We start from the raw sequence: 18,761 nt of genomic DNA, 5'->3' as shown, positions 1-18,761 counted from the left end.
TTTATGGAACGAACTATTTCGGTGATTAATTGTCGTCTTTAACTGTCTGCTGTAGGTAGTTTTTTGATAGAAGGACAGTGGCTTATGATCTGAATGCACGTTGATTTTCCGACCATAAATAAAATTGTGAAATTTTGTACACGACCACAAAATTGCTGTGAATTCCTTTTTAATCTGACTAAACCGGCACTCAGCGTCCGTTAGTGCTCGTGAAGTGTATGCAACAGGTCTGCCATCTTGCAGTAAACAACAGCCAAGCCCACTCTGACTGCTTTCAGTTTGAATAGTTATTGGTATGCTTTCACTAAAATTAGCCAAGACAGGTGGCGAGTTGATAACAGCTTTGATTTGCTTCAGAGTGTCATCATGCTTTTTGGTCCACAGCCAAACTATATTGTTCTTAAGTAGCTCTCTGAGAGGAGCTGACAAGGTCGACATATTAGGAATCTAGCTACGTAAGTAATTGATCATACCTAAGATTTTTTGTAATTCTTTTTTATTATTTGGCTCCTTAAGGCCTAAAATTTCACGAATTTTTCTTTCATCTGCTTGCATTCCTGCACTGTTGAACCTGTTCCCAAGGCATTTTACCTCATTTACTCTATATTGAATCTTGTTACTATTAAATTTTACATTGAGTTGTCTAGCACGCTGAATGACATTATTCAAAGCTCTATCATGTGATTCTTGAGAATCCCCATAGATAAGCAATCATGCCATCGAAATACACTATACAGCCCTCTATGTCTCCGAAATTATCATTATTCAGTTTTTGAAAAATTCTAGAGCACAGTTCAGCCCAAAAGGTAGTCTATTAAATATATAGGTACCAAATACTGTACCAAAAGCACACAGCCTGCTAGACTCTTCACTTAGTTTGACTTGGTAGAATCCATCTTTAAAATCTAAAACTGTAAAATAACTTTGATCTCGAAGCTTCGAGCGTATTTCATCAAGTGTAAGAATAATACATAATGCACGCTCTAAAGCTTCATTGAGGTGCTTAGGGTCTAGGCATAATCTTAAGCTCTCATCATATTTTTCCACTATTACCAGATTGCTTAGCCACTCAATAGGTTCAGCGTATTTGGAAATTATACCTCTTTTTTCTAGGCTATCTAACTGAGCTTTTAATCCATCTTTAATCGCCGAATTTTGATAATCAATTCGGAAAATTTTGAAAGACGGTTGATTTTATTTTTAAATAGGTTTCATTTGTTGTAAAAAACAAAGAAAAACAGTTTTCAGATTCCGGAACATTCCGCACGATCTTCTGCGCGCGTTTTTGAGACAATTTACCACTCGATTGTTTTCTTTGGTGACGTTTTCTTGAATGCAATGGAACCCTGACATAGCAAAATAACCTCAAAATCTCAAAAAAACAGCAATAACCTCAAATTTTCAACTTCTCCTGATAAGTTTTCCAAAAATGAAAGAATTGAGTTGAAATTTTATTCCAAAATTTTCTTCCAAAAACCCCACTATGAAGAATTAACCTTTTTTTTAAAGAGTTGGGAAAAATGGGAAACGTGTGATGAAAAAAAAAATTATACCAATTTATTTTAATTATTAGTTTTATTTTAACTATTAACTATTAGGATAGTTCCTAACTAAGCCAGCCATAGCTGCTTACCTCCCCCCTTCCTTTCATTTTCTCTACCCTTTTTATGACGTACAATATTTGTATTTTTTAAAGAAAGAATGAGAATTGAATTGAATTCGTTATTTAAAAGTAACGTTTATACATAAATTTTCCAACATAACGATTCAAGACGAAAAGAGAACCAATAATTAAAAGACTAATTATCGCAATATGCAGATAGTATTTTCTGTAAGCAAAGAAAAATTTGTAAATTTTTTATTATGTGTATATCAACAAAGGACCCCGTACAATTCTTATAGAAAATGGCTTTCGGTAAACTGCCTGAAACTGGTTCTGAAAACTAAAACAACAGTCTCGATTTCCACAAAGTTTAGGAGTTTGAGATTATAACCTAGAATTCGAGAAAAAACAGGTAAACTATAGGCAAATAAGTTTCAAGTTTTAAACTGAAAACTTCTTTTGGCACGTTGAGCACTTTTTATGTGAACAAAAATCATGGAACTCGCGTCCTCGTCACCGTCACATTCACCATATATACCACATTGAAAACAACGATTCTCGCCCAATCACTTAGTTCTAGGATGGGTGACCGCTTGATAACACTATGTGTTGTTGCTTTTTATTATTATTTATAATAGTTTTTTATACAAACGTTAATAATTTCAATTTAAAAATTATGAAATTTTAATTATCTACACTATAGTTGGGCGATTATCTATATTATAAAAAGTTAAAAAAACACAGTTCTTCCAAAGTTTTAAGTTTTCACTTCCGTCAACAGTCCCCATGACGTAAGTATCTTTTTTTTACTTTATGAACATAGGGACTTTTGCTCTATAAACTTCAAGAACTAACATTTTGAAAAAGTATATTGGACAGACGAAAGATGTGGGGTCCTTTTACATTTTAAACTCATTCACAATCCTTACATGACGTAGTGACGTTTCAACTATATTGTACAAAAAATATTTTCTATGTAAGTAAATTCTGGGAAACTGGCATAACCATTATACAAACATAAGTAAGTCAAATTTCAATACACATGAATAGTTAATTTTCGAGTTAATATTTGAGTATTACTTAATTTGCTAAATTTATAAAAGTAAATATATCTTCTTATGGTAATACAGGAACCAATCATGACAATATAATGGCCGTGATCATAAAATACTACGATCATATAACACGCCTCTTAAAGTGAACGCCGTCTCTCCAGGAGTATTTTCTGATCGTAATCAATGCGTCATGCAAGATTGCATATGGTAGACTTATATACAAGTACATCAAAATAATATATTGTCTTACATTTTAAAATTAAACATTCGTTTTTCAAATGTTTCTTTTGAAAAGTTCTTATCTTTTAACAGATACCGTATTGCGCCATCTCTTTGCATTTCAAATCGATCAGGAACTGTAAATCCAGAATAATCTACCTGTAAATTTAACATAAAATTGATTAAATTATGTTTCAAATTATCTTTTGTGGTTTTACATTATACTCACCGAGAACTTATCAATATCCTCTGGTTTCAATATTGCATGTAAAGATTTAAAATTACTATTTTTAAATGTCCATTCATTTAACATGAACGGTGCAAGCTTCATATTTGAATAAAATACTCGGCGATATAATTTAAATAAACTAAAACAATGTTTACTTTTGAGAATTGAAAAACGATTTGAATTGTTTAATTAAGATGATATTCTAATATTTCTCGGTTTTGAAAGTTTGTTTTGCTTTAAAGAACAGAACTTAATGTGGAATTTGTCTGATAGGAATGTGAAAAAAAAACGGTTTATTAAATTTGTAAAAAATCGATTTTTAATAATCGATTTACAAAAATTTTTCTCACAGTCGCATTTTCATTAATTGCGTTAACGCTGTCTACAGTATGTTCCGGAACTCCTCTGCCACTATCTAATGAGGTTTTTCTTTTAACACTATAGTTAGCTATAGAAAAATGTTATTTCATGTAAAATTTGTTCAAGATGAAAGTGAGCGCAGCTCATTTGTTCAAGATAGGTAAAACTTTGATTGGATCTTGACTTTGAATTTACAGGTAAGAAAAGGAAACTTTAAATTAGAAAAGTGTTTCTAATAAAAACTCGAACATTGTTGGTTTGAATGATTTTTCGCTATATTAATAAATTCCACAGAAGTTGGATGTTATAATCTACTTAAACAATTAAATTAAGATCCCAAATTATAATTTTGAGATCTTTTTTAAGTTGTTTATAAGCATTCCAAAAACCCTACATCATGCCCAAACTGAGCTAAAAATTCCAAAAAATTTTAATGTAAAGATAAATTTTTACATTCAATTTGGTAAAAAGATTTTTAACAAAAAATGTTAGTTTTTTACCTAATGAACACCTTTCTAAATTAAAGTATCTTCTTCTATCATTTAACTGTAACGAAATAGAGGATACCTTTAACTAACTTTCAAGATCATGGTCCTTGGTGAATCATGTATCTGTTATGAAGGAAAATATTCCTTTTATTTGTTGAATATGGCATTCCTACCGGCTTCGCCAAAAAACCTTTTTTGTTTACAATTGCAGCAAAATTATTAATTATTTTTAATTTTTAGTTAAAAATATACAATTTTTACTTACTTTATTCTCTGATTACTTATTTTCAAAAAAACATTTAAAAATATTGCAGGAATCAAGTGCAGTGTTACAAAATAAAACAAAAATAAATATTTATTTGATGTTTGAAAACAAAATGGATACCATAATAGTTGATTCGGTGGATTTTTTTTAAATATTTGGACACCAAGATCACACATTACGTTATTATTGAATTTTATAAAATCACTAGTTGATGAGTTAATTACTAAGCTACAAAGATTAAATTATAGTATTTGTATTAGTAATGTTTCGTCATACAGGGTGTTTTGTTATTAACTGCAGATCGTTGGCCTACAGAATAAGCTCATAAAGACGAAGGAAAAAGTCATTTACCAATTTTGGATCTGAGCCCTAATTTGAGCGCTACAGGTATGACAAAAATTGATAAATTAGTAAATTCACTGACTATCATTCGATAACCAGTAGCCAATGATAATCAGTAGATTATCAGATTAATGTCATTTGATAATATTCAACTAAAGAAGGGGTATCAACTGATTTCAATTGGGTTATATTATTTTGAAAAAAACATTTAAACAAAACTATTATATTATTTCATTGGTTTGTTCAATTCCCACTTTTTTTTATTATTATATTTTTGCAAGAAAACATTAGATTCTTAGTAAAAAAACTAATTACGTCACAAAAAGAATGTTTTTAATTTAGCGTAAATAAACAAAAAACCCCTTCTTTGTGACGTTATTTGTTTTTTTACTAAGAATCTAATGTTTTCTTGCAAAAATATAATAATAAAAAAAAGTGGGAATTGAACAAACCAATGAAATAATATAATAGTTTTGTTTAAATGTTTTTTTCAAAATAATATAACGATGAAATAGTAATGTTTCGTTATATATGTATAGTTGTTTCGTGACAGTTTTTTTGGCAGTTTTTTGTTTTTTTGTCGTTTAATCGAAATTTCAAAATTATCAAGTCGGAAAATATCATTGACTTTATACTTTTATTTTTGCTTTAAAAGATTTGCCTGGGGAGAAAAGTTACTGGAAAATTTTATTTTTAAATACATTTTCAATGATGTTATTCACATAAGTGTATCGAGGAGAAAGCTAGATACCATTTTGTATGAGATAAAGGTTTTAAAAAATATAATTCTAAACTTCCTATAACATTTGTCCTCAGATAGAAGTCATTAGAACATAAAATTATTCAAAATAGAAGATTGAACAAGTTTTGGGATTGATAAACTCGAAATTTTGATTAATCGGTGCAAATAACATACAGGGGATCAAAGTTATCCCGTGCATCTCGAATGATCCGCTTACGCACTCAATTAGTATGATAATCTATAGCATAAATGTTCTAATATATTACCATTTATTACGATCAATTTGTTCTAAAGCCTTATACCATGCTGATGTTATCATTCCTTTTATTGCTATGTCAACAGGTACCCAATCTATATTCTTACCACCGTCTATTAAAAGTATATGAAGTACGCCAGTCTGAACTCCTGTAGCTAGACCCATTGGTCCATTGTAGCTATCAATCCATCCAGGCATGGGTTCCTTCTCCGAACCAACCACTAAGGCAAAATATAATTATTTTATTATTTAAAAAAATCTTCGACTTTTATTGAAAAATCAAATTTCAATTCAGTTTAAGCTGAAGCTGGAACAGACTTTACCATGTTAGTCTTCTGGGAAATCCGGATAAAAAGGCTCTTTTTGAGCGCTTCTGGGATGAGGAACGTTCAATTATCATTAAGAAAATCATATTGTCATGCATTAATCGGTGGATTAAAATAGAACTACAATAACCGAATTATACTGGGTATGGGTTTCAGTAAGCCTTGGATAAATAGATGTATATTTAAAACCATAGTAATTTACAATAATCGGTAATGTTTAAAAAATTGAATAGTTTCAATAGTTGTACAGTTTCATTAAAAACCATTCGCTAGTTTTAAACGTAACAAAAGAAAGCGTAACAAACAAACAAACAAACATGCTTACTTATTATATATATAATATATAATATATAATATATAATATATAATATAAAATATATAATATATAATATATAATATATAATATATAATATATAATATATAATATATAATATATAATATATAATATATAATATATAATATATAATATAAAATATATAATATATAATATATAATATATAATATATAATATATAATATATAATATAAAATATATAATATATAATATATAATATATAATATATAATATATAATATATAATATATAATATATAATATATAATATATAATATATAATATATAATATATAATATATAATATATAATATATAATATATAATATATAATATATAATATATAATATATAATATATAATATATAATATATAATATATAATATATAATATATAATATATAATATATAATATATAATATATAATATATAATATATAATATACAATATATAATTTTGTTTTTTTAAGAAAATTCGTAGAATGTGAAGAAATTTTTTTTATTTAAACACGAAATCTTATGAATTTTTTCAAATTTCGTTTATACATTTTCTGCAAATGTAAAGTGTAAAATGCGATCTGTATATTGGCTGCACGAGGCTTAATTAACAATATTGTTACAAATTATTATGGTTTCTTAATACACATATCTATTTAATCCACGTCTTCTGAAACCCAGACCCAGTATAATTATATTATCGTAGTTCTCTGCGCAACTGTATGACCTCCTAAATATTTGGGAACCCGCGTTGTTGCCACAGCCAAGCATACCCATCAAATGATTATGCTCATTGTTTCATAACCGGAAGTCTATAAAAATGTTAAAAATTCAAATAATAACTTAAAATTTACCGACTGTAGGACGAAAAATAACTGTTGGTATATCATCACAACTTTCAAAGAGAAGTTCTTCGGCAAGATTTTTGGAAAAAGTATACGTATTCGGATACTTATTTAAAATTCTAAAATTATAAGAATTATTTAAATTCATAAATAATGCTAAATTTGAGTTAACTTGAGAAGTAACATACTTTTGTTCAAGAAAATTGAGCACCATTTCATCCATATTTTCTGCTGCTTTAATCATAGTTTTCCAATCCGTTGTCGCCTTATAAACTTTTTCTTCGATTGCATCCACGTCTTTATCGATATTACAATAAGTGGTTGACGTATACAGGAAGACCTAATTACAGAAAACAACTTTATAATTCGCGATCAAAAAAGTAATCTGTCATATTATGGAGGGTAGAGGTAAAGAGGACAATCATAAATACGGGTCAAAGTAAAAGTATCTAGCTGAAGACAGAAAATAACAGTTATAAAATTGAGCAGAATGGCGCTTGTGTAGCAGAAGGTGTTTATTGTGAGCTTCTTTGTCCTTCTCTAAGAACTTGCTTAGATGATTATTACCTTACTCTTATTTCTTGATTATTATCTTACTCTTATTTCTTTCTTTTAAAACTTACACTTTTGCTACAGTAGCACCACCCACTTTCTGCTTTAAAGTGGGTATTGTGGATAAAATTAAAAATCCGTGTTATAATAGCTATGTCTAGTCGAAGTAAGTCATTTGAGATATTGTCTCGGTAATAGATAGAACAGTTTCATTATTTTGAAATAGACTAATTTTGGCTGTAAAAACATGACGTCATTAGTGAGCGCTACGTAAATTAAGTGAGCTAAGCACTGCAGCCATTGAATTTAATATTGCCACTGACAGAATTTTTCAGTCGTCAGATTTCATTATTAGTGATGCGGTCTGATTACAACGGGGGAGAAGTAAATTTTTCTGAAGGTTTATTATAATTGATTACCTTTAAATTTTGCATTCGTTTAAGTATTTTTAACATTTCCCTGGTTCCACGCGTATTAATTAAAATAGCATCCTTCAAAGAATCATCAAATCGAACAGATGCTGCCACATGGAATACAATGTTTATTTCATGAATTATAAATTTCAAATCAGAATCAGATAAACCATATTCTAATTCGCTGACATCTCCTTTAATTACTTTTACTTTTGATTTTGAATCTGGAAATTCTTCTTTTAATCTGTCAAATAACTAAAAGGAAGTTGAAATGAATACTTAAGTATATTTCGCAGAGAGGAGTGGAACATGTCAGGTAAAAACAAATTTTAATTAAAATGAGTGATTAAATATTCCTCAGGCTTACGCTTTATCACAAATCTATCATTCCTAATAATCATCAGTATATTTTTCCAGCATCCTTACTATTCGTAGGAATATCATAAAAACTTACAGGTATATTAAACATTTTATTTAATCTTTCTTCATCCGTATAATTTTTCTTCGAACGCAATAATAAATAAATGCCCTTAATTTTTGGACATGAACGAAGTAATTTCTCAATTAAAACTTTTCCCATTAAACCAGTACCGCCCGTAATCAGAATGTTTTGATCAGCATAAAATTCACTAATTGATGGTACATCCTCTGATAACTGTGATAGAGTTACTTTATCCACAAACATTTTCTTTGTTGACTTAACGATATTATCGTCAACAATATAATTATTATTATCAAACACCTGATAACTTATCAGAATCAGTTCCTGTTCTAGAATGTCAATGTTTTTTATATGCCAAACAAGCATTCTTTTTTAGTTTTGCAATTATTATTTTTGTGTTCTTTTTTCATGTCATTGTAGAGTTGTTATTAATAACTACATTTCCTTCGGAAATTCTCTAAAAACATTTAATAAAAGGTCAATTAAAAAAAAACGTGGGGATGATAATTTAGAAATGAATTTATGTATAATTTTTTTTTTTAATGTAACTTAATTAATAAATATATTCAATTAAATGGCGAAGATCAAGTATTGTGTGATGTGAATATAAAATTATAATTAACAATAGCTGATAAAATTTTTGATGCACTCAATATGAATGCAACATTGTATTCCAGTTTAAAAACACGAATAAATTTTATTAAAATAAATTAACATTTATTTTGTATTTATGGGACATTATTAGCCCTTGTATTTATGGGACATTATTAGCCGAATAATTACGGTATTTTTACGGCATTCTCGAAACCGCTAGAATGCGGCTACTCATCCTAGTTTTACTTCCTGCGAAACCCGTATCCCGCGTAAGGTCTAATAATGTCCCATAAATACAAAATAAATGTTAATTTATTTTAATAAAATTTATTCGTTTTTTTAAAATCGGATTACAATGTTGCATTCATATTGAGTGCATTGAAAATGTTATCAGCTATTGTTAATTATAATTTTATATTCACATCACACAATACTTGATCTTCGTCATTTAATTGAATATATTTATTAATTAATTAATTATTTATTAAAAACATTATTCATAGATTCATTTCTAAATTTTTTGCTTGTTTTGCATATAAAAAACCTTGATAAGTTATCAGGTGTATATATATATGACTGAGGTTGCGGGTGTTCCAAAATATTATCGTCAACAATATATATATATATTATCAAACATTTTGGAACACCCGCAACCACAGTCATATATATATGTATATATATGACTGTGGTTGCGGGTGTTCCAAAATGTTTGATAATAATAATTGTATTGTTGACGATAATATCGTTAAGTCAACAAAGAAAATGTTTGTGGATAAAGTAACTCTATCACAGTTATCAGAGGATGTACCATCAATTAGTGAATTTTATGCTGATCAAAACATTCTGATTACGGGAGGTACTGGCTTTATGGGAAAAGTTTTAATCGAGAAATTACTTCGTTCATGTCCAAAAATTAAGGGCATTTATTTATTATTGCGTTCGAAGAAAAATTATACGGATGAAGAAAGATTAAATAAAATGTTTAATATACCTGTAAGTTTTTATGATATTCCTACGAATAGTAAGGTTGCTGGAAAAATATACTGATGCTTATTAGGAATAACAGATTTGTGATAAAGCGTAAGCCTGAGGAATATTTAATCACTTATTTTAATTAAAATTTGTTTTTACCTTACATATGTTCCACTCCTCTCTGCGAAATATACTTATATTAATACGTATTGATCCTATGCATTCCGATTGGTTGAAATAGAAATTTCCACTCCATGAATTGGATTTCTTTATCAGGGTGTTGAAATATTTTAATAAAGATTTTTTTTTTAAATTTGAAAAGTTTGACGTGCCAAACATTGCCAAAAAATACAATGTGGATCACAGAAATAAAAAACAAAACCTTATATAACCATAAATCTAGAGTCTAAGTTTGCCAACTCCTAAGTTCTTAAAATCGAAATTTTCGTTTAAAAAAAATTTGATGAAAAGTCCCCAGTGAACACATGGCCTTATTATGGCGTCATACATAGGTCATATAGAGATCATAAGTCATAGGTCATATTTTACGTAAACATGACATAATGGTGGCTCATGTCATATTTAATTACTTCACTATTATATCTGACATTAAATTTGATTCTGATTTGATGTCATTTTTATGACTTTAATGTTACGTAAAACTTTTTAGTACTGTTACGCTTACATTTTATAGAAATTTACATCACTATGATACTGGGGCGTATTATCTGCATCATTTCAGTAAAGAGAGAAGAAGACCTCTATCATGTTTAAGATTGGGAACATGGATTAGAGAGATTCCAAACCATTAACTATCAACGGGAAATAAGTGTGTTTTATGCGATGGACCTGAAGATGCTGAACATTTCTTCATCGATTGTGACGGTACGTCATCTATGAAAATGAAATAAAATATACCTACTTGTGTCTCGAAGTATGAAGTGTATGAACTTTTTAACAGTAAGATCTGAACACTCTTAATGAACTAAGCCGTTTCATTGAAGAGTTTCTTCTAACTAGGAAAAATAAAATATAACTTGGTACCACGATGCCTTCTCTTTACAGTCAATAATTTTATTAGAGTAAAATAGATAAAACAGTACACAATGTAATTATTATTATAGATTGATTTAATGTCAAATAAAGTATACTATTATTATTATTAAGTGTTTTTCATATGTGCTACATACTCTTGTGTATGTATACAGAATGTTCGATTTACATCTAGGCATATAAATATCACGAGTATGACAGAATACATGCGTTAAGCAATGCATCTAAGTGGAAGGTATTATATACATGTGTTGAAGCTTCGATATGCTTTGAGATAGTTGTAAGACGCTTGGAGAGTGGGAGTTTCTTAGTTGAATAGATGAACTTCAACAGATAAGCCACGTCCCTTTTGCAATTTCATATTACACCTATAATACCTCTTACGTAAAGCATTGCTTAAAACATGTACTCTGTCATACTCGTGATATTTATATGGCTAGATATAAATCGAACATTTTGTATATATGCCTATCTCAACTAGAGTAACACTGCTTCTTTCTACTATGTTAGAACTTTGTGTATTATTCGCGTAGTTAGTTTTATGAAATTTAGGGTATATAATCATGTTCCTTACCAGATATAGATATTGCTTTGACTTCTCGGCTGTATAGCTAAGATCAAACCCACAATGAATAATACATCATTCTGATTCAATAAATTGTATAATTGTCTAACAGGAATTTAATATATAAATTCATCACATATCGCCGACATTTTAATCTCGTGACATCGAACAACGTAAAATTTATGTAAACCTTACGTAAGGAAAAGTCATAATAAGTAAGGTATTTAACATCACTATGACATTTGAAATTTAACTTGAAAATTCAAAATTTGCATTCGCCTTCGATAAAGCAATTAAACAAACTTGTACGAGTTATAAGAAAGTTAAACCCTTATATTTAAACCTTTAGATGATTTTTCGATATTTTATCTGTGAATTATTTGTGCATTACAAAATAATAATTTATATTTGATAAATTGTTTCTCAATTTTTTATTTAATTTGCAACTCTAACGAATTAAAAACCCTTTACTTATTACCCTTTTATTACCATTTATTTGGATAATTCGAAACTATGGAAAATGAAAAGTCTGAAAATTAAGTTGATAAAAGAGAAATTTTTATTGAAAAAAAATATATAAACATATATAATTAATTATAACTATTAGTTTTATTCGTTATCTAAAAGTAACGTTTGTACACAAATTTTCCAACATAACGATTGAAGACGAACAGAGAACCGATAGTTAAAAGAATAACTATCACAACATGTAGAAAAAATTTTCTGTAAATAAAGATTTCGATGAAATTTAGTATACCTTGATATATTTTATATTCATGGTATAAAAATACTTAACAAGATTTTTACTATAAATTTTCCAGTAAATGAATAATTTTTTCAGTGTAATGATGCATCTTCTTTATTTAAAGATTATAGATCCTTGTGAGGAGTAATATTATGAAAATCCTGACTTTCCTCTCTATAAGGAAACGTTTATCCTGGACTAGACGGTCAGTAACTTATACTATAATTCTTCCTTTGAAGGATTCAATCCTCAAACGATTGAATCGTTCAAGAGTTCAAACATTTTTACTCTCCTAATCATAAGTCCCTACGGATATCAATACCTATTTTGATCATGAGTTATCTAAGAGTTGAACTCGAAGATTCACTCTCTACTGCATTTTATGGTTATGCGGAACCTACAATTACTGACAGCCCCTGTTACTAAGTAGCGAGAATTGCTTTCATTACAATAATGGCCGTGGTCACGAAATAATGTGATCAGATAATGCACTTTTAAAGCGAAGTACAGAGATAGCATCCGTTTTAAAAATGAGTATTTTCTGATCGTGTTAACGCGTCATGGAAGAATCATATAAAAGGACATAAAAGTAACATCTTACATTTTTAAATTAAACATTCGTTTTTCATATGTTGCTTTTGAAAAGTTCTTTTCTTTTAATAGATACCGTATTGAACCCTCTAGTCGAATTTCAAATTGCTCTGCGATGTAACCCGAATGCCCAGAATAATCTATCTATAATTTTTACAATAAATTGATTATTATAAGTATTTCTAATTATCTGTTTTGCTTTTATACTCACCGAGAATTTTTCAATATCCTCTGGTTTCAATATTGCATGTAAAGATTTAAAATTATCATTTTTAAATCTCCATTCATTTAACATGAACGGTGCAAGCTTCATATTTGCATAAAATACTCGGCGATATAATTTAAATAATCTAAAACAATTGACTGAGTTAATTGATAAAATAGATAGCCACCACACGTAACTGATATGCCCATATAATACATACTATAAAATTTGACCCCTCGCGGCTAAACAGTGATTTTTCCAAAAAAATGTTTCAAACAAAAGTTGTTTATTATTTTGTAAGAATAATATAATTTTTCACATTTAAACTTTTGTTCTATCTCTAACAATTTACAAGATGGGTCAACGGACCTAAGACCTAATTGACGTATGTTGTTCATTTACGAACTCGGCCTCACTTTTTGCGTCCTAAACACGCCATAAAAATTTCAGCTTGATATCTCTTTTCGTGTTTGAGTTATCGTGTCGATAGATAGACGGGCAGATAGACAGACGGACAACCTAAGATGGACTAATTAGGTGATTATATGAACATTGCGTCATTAATATGTTTAAGCGTTACAAACTTGGAACTAAACTTAATATAGCTTGATATATTTCCTATATACATGGCATATAAATCAAGACAATAGAGAAGTGGCATGTTTTTAATTTTAACTTTTATCTAGTTTACTAAAAGTAACTAAGAAAAATTAAAAAAATTTTTAAAATTGATTTTTTGTGAAATTTTACAATTAAAAAAGGTTTTTCTAAACTATAAATTCAAACGACCATGACGTCAATACATCGCTTTAGTAACGCCACTGCACGGAGAAATGATAAAATAACATTCAAAATGATAAATGGGTTGTCTCTCAACTTGCTTTCACTAATATTAACTTGAAAAAAGTGCAATTGACTGAGTTAATTGTTGAAATTCCATTTACAGACAGAGTTGATTACGCAATCCATTGTATTTTACGTCATGTAAGTATAGAAAGATAGTCACTCGTAGATAGCCACAGTCGTCTATATATAACACAACTCTGATGTTACACACACAACTGATATTCTCATATAATGCATACTATATATTGATTTAATTTGATTTGAGCAATCAACCAAATTTTTTAGAAAGGATAATAATCGATTATTTTTTAATAATACCTAAGTATATTTTTTGTTGAAAGTTAAATACCGGATGCGCTAAGATAATTTCCGATATTTTCAATTAGGTACCTAAATACCTAGTTGTTTTAATTTTAGAATAATTAATAAAAAAAATTACTTACTTTAATCTCTGATTACTTATTTTCAATAAAACATTTAAAAATATTGCTGGAATCAAGTGCAGTGTTACATAATAAAACCAATATAAATATTTATTTGACGTGTAAAAGCAAAATGGATACCATAATAGTTGATTCGGTGGATTTTTTACTATTTTACTAATGCCAAGATTCATCAATACGCTATTATTAAAATTTACAAAATCACTGGTTGATGAGTTAATTACTAAGCTACAAAAATAATATTATATGTAGCTTATTGTAGGCAGTTTTTTTTTTTTTTTTTTTTGTATTTTTTTAATATGTTTTTTTTTTGGGCCGTTGAATAGCAGTCCAAAAATTAACTAACTGTCACCAAATAGGTACTGGAATTTAAGATTTCCAAACGGATAATGGGGAACGATTTTCGGTACTCCCCCATGAGTATGAATTTATAGCTAAAGGTCATAAAATATTACCATTTATTACGATCAGTTTGTTCTAAAGCCTTATACCATGCTGATGTTATCATTCCTTTTATTGCTATGTCAACAGGTACCCAATCTATATTCTTATCACCGTCTATTAAAACTGTATGAAGTACGCCAGTCTGAACTCCTGTAACTAGACCCATTGGTCCATTGTAGTTATCAATCCATCCAGGCATTGGTTCCTTCATCGAACTAACCACTAAGGCAAAACATAACTATTTTATTCTGTAAAAAATATATCAGAAGCTTTTGGGGTCATAAATGGGGAAATAAATTGTAAAACTTTACTGATATATAAAATTCGAATTTATATTCGAAATATCCCAATTTTTTAATGATCTAGCTGTTCTATTGAGCTATTTTTTAGATTTAAAGCTGCTTATGACATCATTGATACTTTTCCCAATATGCAAGTAAAAGTTATTCTCACATATACAGGGCGTTCTGTTATTAACTGCAGATCGTGGGCCTACAGAATAAGCTCATAAAGACGAAGGAAAAAGTCATTTACCAATTTTGGATCTGAGGCCTAGTTTGGGCGCTGCAGGTATGACAAAAATTGATAAATTAGTAAATTTACTGGCTATCATTCGACAACCAGTAGCCAATGATAATCAGTAGATATTAATAAATGTCATTTGATAATATTCAACTAAAGAAGGGGTATGAACTGATTTCAATTGGGTTATATTATTTTGAAAAAAACATTTAAAAAATACTATTATATTATTTCATTGGTTTGAATAATTCCCACTTTATTTTATTATTATATTTTTGCAAGAAAACATTAGATTCTTAGTAAAAAAACAAATTACGTCACAAAAAGAATGTTTTTAATTTAGCGTAAATAAACAAAAAACGCCTTCTTTGTGACGTTATTTGTTTTTTTACTAAGAATCTAATGTTTTCTTGCAAAAATATAATAATAAATAAAAGTGAGAATTGAGCAAACCAATGAAATAATATAATAGTATTTTTTAAATGTTTTTTTCAAAATAATATAACCCAATTGAAATCAGTTCATACCCCTTCTTTCGTTGAATATTATCAAATGACATTTATTAATATCTACTGATTATCATTGGCTACTGGTTGTCGAATGATAGCCAGTGAATTTACTAATTTATCAATTTTTGTCATACCTGTAGCGCCCAAATTAGGGCTCAGATCCAAAATTGGTAAATGACTTTTTCCTTCGTCTTTATGAGCGTATTCTGTAGGCCAACGATCTGCAGTTAATAACAGAACACCCTGTATACAGCGTGCTTTGTTAAGTTGCCATGTGCTTGAAACTCGATAAATAAATTTAATTAAGGAAAATGCATCAAATGAAAAATATTAGTTTCGAAGGCACACACACACTTATAATGGCATCGAATTCGATCTAAGTTTTTAGATTAACGCGTTATGTTACAAAGTGATTCTTTATAAATATGCAAACATTTTTTGTTTAAAACATTTTTTTATCAGCCGAATAGTTTATAGACAGTAATTGATAATAAAAATCTAGCTTTTTGTGCGTTTGTTCATTCAATTTGAACAAAAATGGTCTTTATAAAAAATGAACCACTATTATTGGATTTATTGGAAATTTTTTTTTCGAAGAGTGCCTAGATTTTGTAGAAACAATTATATGAAATAACAATTTTGATACGAAATAACTTTGGCAAAAACTCTTCAGTCCCTTTTTGCCTAAACCGTACGGTTTGCAGAAAATTGTATCGAACAAAAAATGTTACTGTTTTAATCAATAACAACTTTCTAATTTAAAGTGTTCATCTAACGATTACCAGTTATGGATTAGAGTGAGCTTTTCATTGACATTAAAATCTAGATCATTAAGTTTAATGTCTGCGTAAGATGTGCGCCTATAGACCCAACATTTATTGCTTGAAGAATTTTTATCGATAAAACTTATTTTTCGAGTTTCAATTATGTCAACTTAAAGAAGAGACCCTCTATAATTGGTATGATATAAGGTATATGATCCAGTATATGTCACCGTAATAATTCGGGAACGCTCGTTGTTGCCATTGGCAAGCATATAAACATTCAGATGTACCTATATGTAGAAAAACTATGCTATTCAAATGTGTACACATTTTTTTACAAAATGCTGTCCATAAACATTTTAAAAAATCAAATCAAATAATAACTTAAAAATTTACCGACTGTAGGACGAAATATAACTGTTGGTATATCTTCACAACTTTCAAAGATAACTTCTTCAGCAAGATTTTTTGAAAAAGTATACGTGTTGGGATACTTATTTAAAATTCTAAAATTATATGAATTTATTAAAGTCATTTATAATCCTCAATTTAAGCAAACTTTGCAAGTAACATACTTTGATTCAAGAAAATTGAGCACATATTCATCCATATTTTCAGCTGCTTTAATCATAGTTTTCCAATCCGTTGTTGCCTTATAAACTCTTTCTTCGATTGCGTCTACGTCTTTATCAATATTACAATAAGTGGTTGAGGTATACAGGAAAACCTAATCACAGAAAAAACTATATAATTCGTGATCAAACAAGTAATCAATCAGAGTTTTACAAAAATTGTAGTTAACTTAATTATCTACAACTTTTGTATGAAACTTTTTTCATAGAACATTTAGTTTTTGAGATAAATAAGAAAAACCGAAAAAAGTGACCGCGGTTTTCAGTCTGCCATTTTGTACGCCATGCGTTAAAAATCATTAAAATATGTTATTTAGGATGCCAAAATAATAGTTTATTATCTATAAAGTATTAACAACCTTGAATATCTGAGCGCACGCGTGACCCTATGTGACTTTTGTGAAGACAACATTTGTGGTATCAAAATAATGGTTTATACAAAAATTCAGCTTATTCTGTTAGATTCCGGGGTGAAACCGTAAGCTGATTGGATTATTAATGAATCATTTGTCGGGGTTAAAAGTTAAAAGCACTTTGCAGCCATTGAAGTTAATATTGTCAGTCGTCAGATTTAATTATTAGTGATCCCGTCTGCAATTTTGCTGAATGTTCAATATGTGTGTTTATTATAATTGATTACCTTTAAATTTTGCATTCGTTTAAGTATTTTTAACATTTCTCTAGTTCCTCGTGTATTAATTAAAATAGCATCCTTCAAAGAATCATCAAATCGAACAGATGCTGCCACATGGAATACAATGTTTATTTCATGAATTATAAATTTCAAATCAGAATCAGATAAACCATATTCTAATTCGCTGACATCTCCTTTAATTACTTTTACTTTTGATTTTGAATCTGGATATTCTTCTTTTAATCTGTCAAATAACTAAAAGAAAGTGAAAATACTCTTTATCACAAATCCGTCATCCCTAATAAGCATCAGTATATTTTTCCAGCAACCTTACTATTCGTAGGAATATCATAAAAACTTACAGGTATATTAAACATTTTATTTAATCTTTCTTCATCCGTATAATTTTTCTTCGAACGCAATAATAAACAAATGCCCTTAATTTTTGGACATGAACGAAGTAATTTCTCAATTAAAACTTTTCCCATTAAACCAGTACCGCCCGTAATCAGAATGTTTTGATCCGCATAAAATTCACTAATTGATGGTACATCCTCTGATAACTGTGATAGAGTTACTTTATCCACAAACATTTTCTTTGTTGACTAAACGATATTATCGTCAACAATATAATTATTATTATCAAACATTTTGGAACACCTGCAACCACAGTCATATATATATATATATGCATATATATATACATATATATATATACAAGCAAAAAATTAAAAAAACAAGTGAAAACAAACAACTGACTGAGTTAATTGTTGAAATACCAT

At 28.6% G+C, this 18,761-nt stretch overlaps 3 protein-coding genes across 3 annotated transcripts in view; all 3 read right to left on the bottom strand.

Moving 5' to 3' along the window:
- The window catches only part of LOC123296799 (probable E3 ubiquitin-protein ligase NGR_a03640), a 659,126-nt gene that overhangs the window by 178,109 nt on the left and 462,256 nt on the right, over positions 1–18,761 (bottom strand). The gene's annotated exons all lie outside the window — the stretch shown is intronic.
- LOC123295026 (fatty acyl-CoA reductase 1-like) lies at positions 1,609–8,869 on the bottom strand. Its single transcript, XM_044876226.1, has 9 exons — positions 8,473–8,869; positions 8,025–8,273; positions 7,242–7,393; positions 7,063–7,172; positions 5,570–5,780; positions 4,280–4,447; positions 3,107–3,245; positions 2,909–3,036; positions 1,609–1,829 (listed from the first exon to the last, which is right to left on the bottom strand). Exons 1-9 carry the CDS (start codon positions 8,824–8,826, stop codon positions 1,727–1,729), a joined length of 1,614 nt encoding a protein of 537 aa, XP_044732161.1. The 5' UTR covers positions 8,827–8,869; the 3' UTR covers positions 1,609–1,726.
- On the bottom strand, positions 12,655–18,572 carry LOC123295021 (fatty acyl-CoA reductase 1-like). Its single transcript, XM_044876220.1, has 8 exons — positions 18,342–18,572; positions 17,986–18,234; positions 17,289–17,440; positions 17,110–17,219; positions 14,930–15,140; positions 14,475–14,702; positions 13,192–13,330; positions 12,655–13,124 (listed from the first exon to the last, which is right to left on the bottom strand). Exons 1-8 carry the CDS (start codon positions 18,570–18,572, stop codon positions 12,987–12,989), a joined length of 1,458 nt encoding a protein of 485 aa, XP_044732155.1. The 3' UTR covers positions 12,655–12,986.

This window comes from Chrysoperla carnea, chromosome 3 (assembly GCF_905475395.1).
Source record: "Chrysoperla carnea chromosome 3, inChrCarn1.1, whole genome shotgun sequence".
Taxonomy (NCBI): Eukaryota; Metazoa; Arthropoda; class Insecta; order Neuroptera; family Chrysopidae; genus Chrysoperla; species Chrysoperla carnea.
The sequence above is the reverse complement of the archived record's forward strand: the minus strand, read 5'-3'. Positions and strand labels throughout refer to the sequence as shown.